General features: G+C 39.0%; 1 protein-coding gene across 1 annotated transcript; it reads right to left on the bottom strand.

The window, feature by feature from the left end:
- Positions 1-3,769: 3,769 nt before the first annotated feature.
- On the bottom strand, positions 3,770-4,305 carry LOC139129636 (late histone H2A.2.2-like). Its single transcript, XM_070695300.1, has one exon. The coding sequence runs from the start codon at positions 4,240-4,242 to the stop codon at positions 3,835-3,837; it is 408 nt and encodes a 135-aa protein (XP_070551401.1). The 5' UTR covers positions 4,243-4,305; the 3' UTR covers positions 3,770-3,834.
- Positions 4,306-8,456: the final 4,151 nt, after the last annotated feature.

Raw genomic sequence — 8,456 nt, 5'->3', positions numbered from 1 at the left:
GTTAGAGTTTTTTTTTTTTCTTTGAAAATAGGTGATGTTAGAGTTTTAATATTGGAACAGTGTGTAGAGGGACTCTGCTTTAGACAACAAAGCACCACAGTACTCGTAATCTTTTGGACCACAGTGCTTCATTTTGTTTACTAGCCAGGCCCCCTTGGCTTTTCTTTATGGCAGCATATGCCGGGCTGACCATGTGTCCTTACCCCATCAACTTTACAACCTACCACTCGTAAACACGAATCTGCTAAATTTATTCCTCCCGTTTGTTCTGTTTTGACCTTAATATGCCCACAGACTTGGAGAAAACTTAGTAGTTTCCTACAAAAACATGACCGTGATTTATAGCAAATCTGCTCCCTATATTATATTATACCATACAAATTTTAGGATGATTTGGTTCTGATTTAGGGAGACTATGACAAATTTTGCAAAGTCAAGTAATGTAAACGTAAATTAGATTACAATCAACTGTATGATGTGATATAGACAGTATTCATGACTCCTGGGTTAATGATAATGTCAAACCTCATTGAGGAGGGGTATCATCAATTGTAGTGTGCTTGTGAATATTTGAAGGGGATTGAACCTGCAATCACTTCCTGGAGAAAACACCCTCATCAGCGTAGTCTGTAACATATTGTTGAGAGACTGTGGACTTATAAAGCTGTCACAATTCACAAGTTAAAGTGACTTTAATTCTGCTGCTTTTTAAAATAGAGTTTCAGTTACGATTGCAGTAAAGTAAATTGCAGTTGTCACTAATGTACAAAACTGAAGATGACCTTCATTCAAATATCAATTGTAGAGTATCACTCAGGATTGCAGAAAAGTTAAATGAATTGAACCTGCACTGTGATTGGCTGGACAGATTATTTCAGTTTGACTCAACTACAGGTTGAGTGACATGCCACAGAAAAGCTGGCTGCAGCAAATACTGAGATATAAACACCATAATGGCAACTCAATTATGCAATCAATTTTATGAATGCTTCAGACGCAATGGTCATACATAAAGGTGCGGGATTGCTGGATAGCCAAAATAGCCAACTTTGACATATTTGGCAGCTATTCAGCTAAGAGGGTTTACAGCAATGACTCAAGGGATAATTAGCGGCTATTCAGCTATTATGTTTGGGACCTTATGACGGAAACTTAATAGCTGCTTCGGGGCTGTTGAGCAGCTATTCAGCTATTCTGCTATGATACCAAAATCCTTGGCTATTCAGCTATTCAAGCTAATAGCCGTTTTTAGCCGCTATTAGCCAATGTTAGCTGGCTATTAGCTGGCTATCAGCTGTTTTCTTATCGATCTTATTCATGCAAAAACACTGTCATGTTTTCCCGTATTAATTGTTGTCTTGTCTGGAAACTTATACTCTCATCATTAACCCGCCAAATGAGGTGACATAAATTCGTACGTGTATTTTCTGACTTTTTATTACATTTCCAACATTTTCTTACGAACTTTTAAACTCGAGAAGTCTTGCAATGTCTTACGGTGCGATTACTATTGCAATGCAGCATCTATTTGTCGATGTCTTTCTTATTTACACCAATTATTCCCACTGCCGATCTGAGTGATCTCGCAACTGCGCTTCCGCTTTTCCACATGAACTTACTGGTCGCAGTTCTTTGTCTGATTTAGAACCTGTGTAATCAGTCATTCATGTTTGTCGCCAGGATTAGTATCTGTTAAAACCTGTAAAGTGGGCATAAACATTACCAATTCTCATGTACAGCGTGATCTTTTGGCGTGATTCTACCCTTCGCTTATAACTTAAAGACAATAAACAAAATAATTACCACGTTCACCATTTCCTCCGTAAGCCTTAGAGCCCAGCTCAGCTAAAGTGACATTTGATATTACTTTCTTGGTTCTACGATGGAGGTAGTAGAGAGCATTTTTTATTTAATTAATACAGAGACCATGCCAAAACAACAGCTTATCGTCCAAACGCTTGTGCAACTTCCTATGTAAGTACCTGTCAGTTGTGGCAGTCATCTACAAACAATTTTTTTGTTCAGCTTCAAACTGACATGCATATTTAATAAATCTTTGAGCAAAAGACAAAGCAAAACCCGTCACAGGTATTTCATAAAACCTCTGCGTGAATACATGTAATCACGTGAAACTGTTTCAGACACAAGCAATCACCTGAAACCTTTTCAAACAGAGACTAACTGACCATAACTACTCCACCGTTCAACCAGCCATGTGACTTAATATATTTTCTTGGTTCTACAAATCGCAAGATTCTCCTGATCATTTCGTTTTGCTCGTAACTTCCTTTGTAAGTAGTTGTCAGGCCTTTTCAGACGTGTCCACTGCTTAGCTGGTACCCAGCTAATAGCTGGCTAATAACAGCTAATAGCGGCTAATAGCTTGAATAGTTCAATAGCCAGCCCATTTCAGACCTTGGGAGTTGTTAGCTGGTAGCCAGCTAATAGCTGGCTAAGAGTGGCTATTAGTGGCTAATAGCTGGCTAAGAGTGGCTATTAGCGGCTAAAACGGCTAATATCTTGAATAGCTTAATAGCCCATTCCGACCTCGGGAGTTGTTAGCTGGTAGCCAGCTAATAGCTAGCTAAGAGTGGCTATTAGCGGCTAAAAACGGCTAATAGCTTGAATAGCTCAATAGCCAGCCCATTCTGACCTCAGGAGTTGTTAGCTGGTAGCCAGCTAATAGCTAGCTAGGAGTGGCTATTAGCAGCTAAAAACGGCTAATAGCTTGAATAGCTCAATAGCCAGCCCTACAATAACCATTTATTTTAGCTGAATAGCTTCCTACTACGTTTATTAGCAGCTAAAAGTGTCCTGTGGAAATTAATAATAGCTTAAATAGCCACAAACAGCTAAATATAAGCTATTCTTATGTCTAACTTAGCTATTAGCTACCCAGCTACTATTTATGGGGCTATCCAGCAATCCCGCACCCCACCTCAGGTCATATTGACAAACAAACTGCAAATGCAGGTACAACAAAATAACATCTTACAGCATCAAAAAGAAAATCTTCAGTTGTCAAATCAGAAACAATGAGGAACAGGTGTAGTTGATCGATCGGGGTCACCGATGTCTCAATGAAATAGTCTGTGTCAAAGAGAGCCCGAATTTTCAATGAAATGCTTCCAAGTAAACAAACCCTCCATGATTTGTCATTTTGATATGTTTTCAATAAATTTGTCTCAGGTTTCACTGCCAAATTTATAAAAGTATTTGAAACCCTTTTAAATCACAAAGTGTCATTTTGGAAAGATGTCAAATTGGTTCTTCAGGAGTGAAATGTTCAAATGCAGGTGGTGGGTAAATTGCTTTATCCACGAAACTGAACGGCTATGTTTGAATAGATATGTTATGCGATGGAGAATGAAAAAGGTCTACGAGTTGCTGCTTCTCTGGCAGATTTAGAATTTCTAAACTATGGAAATTTCATTTTTTTGAAAATGGCGACATAAAAGCGATTTTGCCACATATACAGGCGTAGCCCATGGAGGCAGCACAATCTGATTAAAATCAGATGTAGAGTACGACGTCTATAAGCTTACCTTACGCAGTATTCTCTCGTAGTGAGAGGCTACTAGTACAAGCAAGGGAACACTGCGCAAGTATATATAGACGTCGCCGTACTCTACATTTTAATTTAATGAGATTGGAGGCAGCATTACCTCAAGTTTATGCCGTTACTGTTTTTGACACAAATAACAGACACGAATGACAGACAGACAAACATAAACACAAAGATACGGTAGTTCTCTTTTTGGAGGATGTGTTGGCCCTGAAAAGGGCCGTTGTGATGGTGTGTGTGCTGTGCTAGAGCGTCATGGGATCACAGACTTAGTATTCGAGGGACTGGGAGCTCTTCTTGCCCTTGCCGGCGGCGGCAGATTTCTTCGGCAAGAGTACAGCTTGGATGTTTGGCAGCACACCACCCTGAGCGATGGTCACGCCACCGAGTAGCTTGTTCAGTTCTTCGTCATTACGGACAGCCAACTGCAAGTGACGAGGGATGATACGGCTCTTCTTGTTGTCACGGGCTGCGTTGCCGGCCAACTCCAGGATTTCGGCGGCGAGGTACTCGAGAACGGCCGCCAAATAGACCGGGGCTCCAGCGCCAACTCGCTGGGCGTAGTTACCTTTGCGGAGGAATCGGTGGACTCTGCCGACGGGGAACTGCAGTCCAGCTCTGCTTGATCTGCTCTTTGCCTTACCCTTCGCTTTGCCGCCTTTTCCACGTCCAGACATCGTTGCAAGTTAAAACCAGGAGAGAGAACGTTAAAAATGCCACTAAAAAGTATGAAGAAATGAGCGTCGGGTGTGGTTTTTATTCTCAAAATTCCCGCCAAGAGGGATCCAAGAGAAGCCAATCAAAATCTCTATCGTTTGTTACAATGTAGCCAATCAATGAAATTTTATTTAAATTTATGTAAAGTACCTAGCTATTTCTTCCCGCCAAGTTATGGTGTTTTCTTATGCGTACGTGATTACGTCAGATCCGGTACGTAAGTACATGTGTACACAGAGCCCCGCGCCGGCGACGGTTTAGGATGGACCATTAGATCTTGGGAGGCGGGTGGTCAAAAAACAGAAAAAAAAAAAAATTTCAGAGCAGAAAGTTAGGGGAAAAAATCTTCAAACTAGTTTGCAAAATAAAAAAAAAATAAATAAGAGACAAATGAGTAAAAAAATATGCAAAAGTCTTTAAATCTTGAATTTTTTTTTAGATTTACCGACAGGAAGCAACTTTCTGTCAAGTTTTTAGTACATCCTGCAGGCACATTTTTAATTCTAATTTTAACATTTAGAGTGACTGTATCCCTTATACTGGAAGTTGTGATTATCTTATCTTTTCAGAACTTTTGTATTCTGATCACTTGAAAATTACAGATGCAGGCCACATCAGGTTCATTTTTTTCACAGCATTTTATTGCAATGATGAATGCAAGAATGGGTGAACAAGTAGAAACACGTCAATAATGATGAAACAATATATCAAGTCATTATGTACTATTTTGCTTTTTTCTCAAAAAACAGCTTCAAAAAACAACAGCAACACATTTTTTAACATCCAACAATACACTACGTAAAATGCCATCTATCCAACAAATCCCAACACACAAAAGGGTTGAATTTTGAAAGTTTCTCGATAACAAATACTGAATAAATCTGCATGAATAATCGTTTGTGTGTAGCAAATGCTGAATGACAATTATCTGAAGAATTTTTCCACCACAAAAAGAGCATGATTTAAACAAATCTTAAGGGACTTATGTAGCAAATTTCAAAGAAATTGGACAAGCCCTTTCAGAGAATATAGATTTTTTGACCATGAATGGCATAAATTGCCCTAAAAAGACAAATATTGAAATTTCACCACATCTACAGGGGTTTCATTAATTTTGAAGTAGGGGGCTAGAATGGAAAAGTAGGCGGCTTGCAGCTGCCATGACCACAAAGCGGTCGTCCTCAGGGGAGGGTCCGGGAAAACCCTGAAAAATGAGCAAAAATTTACTTTTTACAGCTTACAGTCACTTAAATTTCTAGTATTTTCAGGTGAATTGTCAGCAGTGTTCCAGGGCAATTTGTGTTCATATCATAAAAGCCATTTTCCTGGGAGATTAGGCCTAAATATGATAATTCATAATTAAAAATGATAAATATGGTAATGTTGACGATAATTTGAACAAAGAAAACAAGTCTTTAGAGCCTTTTGATATGTAGATGATATTATACAGTGTTAAATCTAGACAGGGGATAGGGGATTCCCCCTCTGTTGAAATGTTGTTACCCCAATTAATTTGTCAAGGGGACCACTCCCCCCTTCCATGAAATGGTGCCAGTCACACCTTAGAGGTACAAGTGGAACACATGAACTGGTGAAATGCCCCAGAAACTTTCTGGTAAAGGGGAACATTCCCCTTGTTGATGCCATCCTGGACGAAACACTCATAATGTTATGCTTAAAATTAAGAACCCTGATGTTTGCTATGGAAATCTGTAGATGAAGAACGTTGATACCACTGGAGAGGTAAAAAGGATAATTTATATAATGAATAATGATAAAAAAATGACAATCATTACCATATTTTGCAAATAGAATCAAAGATCCTCAAGGTTATTTGCCTATATGGGTATGCAAAGTAAGAACCTTGATATAGGATATGAAAATAATATGGATTTAACCTGACGATCGCTTTTGAAGTGAGTCTGATCGTATTGTAACCACTCTGGGCGATGTTCTTTTTGGCGTCGATAGACCGAAGAGCAGTACATATCATACGTCCAGCTGGTTATACTCCTTCACAAGTACGCCTACCGCAGTGCAACGAACATCGGCTAAAATTCCAACTGTAATCGCAAACTTTTTCGTGAGAAAAAATCAGGTCATTGCCTTCGAAAACAGTTTAAATCCACGTAATTATCCTTCTCTTGTTTCTTGGTCCACTTCAAAACCGAGGATCGTACAGCAAAGCTTGACCTTGCGATCGCTTCCGTCTTCATTTGTTCATCGACCATTTTGAGTTGAGCTAACGACGGCCGACAGGTGTAGTATGCAGTTTTCATTAGCGTATGTAAAGTCACCAAATAGGAATCAGCAATTCAGGTAGCCAATAGAATCGTCAATTGCAATTCCGATTTTATTGAGTATACGCAAAACCGTGCCGCATTTTAGTACAAGGCGATCGAAGTAGTCGCTTGTCTTCTAAATTTTGTTTCACATAAAAGCCGTTGAAAAGTTTGATTACACAGCTTGTGAAACTTGTCCACATCATTTCAGAAGGTAAAAATATTTTAGCTATGAAAGACTCCAAATTTCCAAAAAGTAGCCGGCGAAATCGTGAGAGTAACCGGTCAATTTCGCCGCTGTTGGCTCTTAATGAAACCCCTGATCTATACACATCCAATCAATTTGACATGCTGCCACAGAGAAATAGATGTTTGATCAAAAAAGGGCAACAATTGCTCTAAAGACACGAATATGCAAATTTCACTATATTTTGCAAACAGCTTCTTAGCTTGTGAAAATCAATTGTAAATCATGAGATATGCATGATGTTTGGTAGGGTGAATGTAGGCATTTCACCACGCAGTAGAAAGGGAAGCCAGGAAACCAAAAAAGTCAATTTTCAAAACTATAGGAAGCTACTGAGGAGCAAGAAGACCATGTTTCAGAGGAAGATGTGTAATCTGAAAAAAATGCTCCCCAAGTGCCACCAAATAACACCATTTTAATCTCTATTTTTCAAGAGCTCCAACGGCAGGAGGGGGGACACTCCCCTCCTGACCTCCCCCCACAAAAATACTCCCCATGTGCCACCAAATAACACCATTTTAGTCTCTATTTTTCAAAAGCTCCAATGACAGGAGGGGGACACCCCCCTCCTGACCTCCCCCCCCGCAATAATACTCCCCAAGTGTCACCAAATAACATCGTTTTAATCTCTTTTTTCGAAAGCTCCAATGAAAGGAGGGGGACAACCCCCTCCTGCTGAGGAGGGGGACAACCCCCTCCTGCTGTCCCCCCCCTGACCACTTGCACGGTCGCTCATGGTGCTTCGCACCACATCTTTGCCCTCTGTTTCCTCAGACAGTGACGAACTAAAAAAAATTTATAAATCTGAAAATTTACTCTGAAAAAAAGAATTTCACAGCTAATCTCAATTGCAAAAAAAAATTTTTTTAGAAATTTACAATAGTAAAAAAAAAATTTTCACAATTTCATTGTGACCACCCCCCTACCAAGATCTAATGGTCCATCCCTTAGAGTCTGTGGGCATCAAAACAGAGTAGGCAAAGTTGAAGAAATACACTTCTGCAGACTGTCGCGTTAGTGGTGAGAAGATAGCGAAATTGAAGCGATATATTTCAAATGAAAATCTTTGAAAACAAATGTCGCTTAAATGATACGTGGACAATTTCTCTATTTTAGAGATCAAACGAGTCCTGTAAATTTCTACCGTGGAAAGGTTCCTGTTGGAAATTAGATACTCGCTGGTTTAATATGACAGATTCGGTTGAAGTAGTTTACTGTCAAAAAGTTCAGCAAAAACGAAAGAAACACTATAACAATCGCTCAATACGCCTGGGCATCATGATGGTAGCTGCATGGCCCACAGGCTTATTGGACATTAATTGTGTTGATATTTCCAGTTTATGAAATTAATTATGAATATTGATAAATTATTGATATGAATGTTACAGAATAACAATAATAAAATCTTGCTTTTTTACAAATAATGTCGTCTATAATCATAATTTATTAATAATCATACTTATACCGTACCAACAATGGGCTTTCCCGAAGGTATTTACACAAAATAGACGACAATGTTTGTATTAAACAAAAGCAAGATTTTATTATTCTGTAGCATTCATATTAATAATTTATCAATATTCATGATTAACTTTTGATCATAACTGTAATTAGCCTGTGGTTTTGCCGTCAGATCGTAATGGAT

Source organism: Ptychodera flava, chromosome 3 (assembly GCF_041260155.1).
Source record: "Ptychodera flava strain L36383 chromosome 3, AS_Pfla_20210202, whole genome shotgun sequence".
Taxonomy (NCBI): Eukaryota; Metazoa; Hemichordata; class Enteropneusta; family Ptychoderidae; genus Ptychodera; species Ptychodera flava.
Note: the sequence above shows the minus strand (reverse complement) of the source record. Positions and strands in the feature narration are given on the sequence as shown.

Coding starts and splice junctions, on each gene's coding strand:
- LOC139129636 (XM_070695300.1), bottom strand. CDS start 4,242: ATGTCTGGACGTGGAAAAGGCGGCAAAGCGAAGGGTAAGGCAAAGAGC.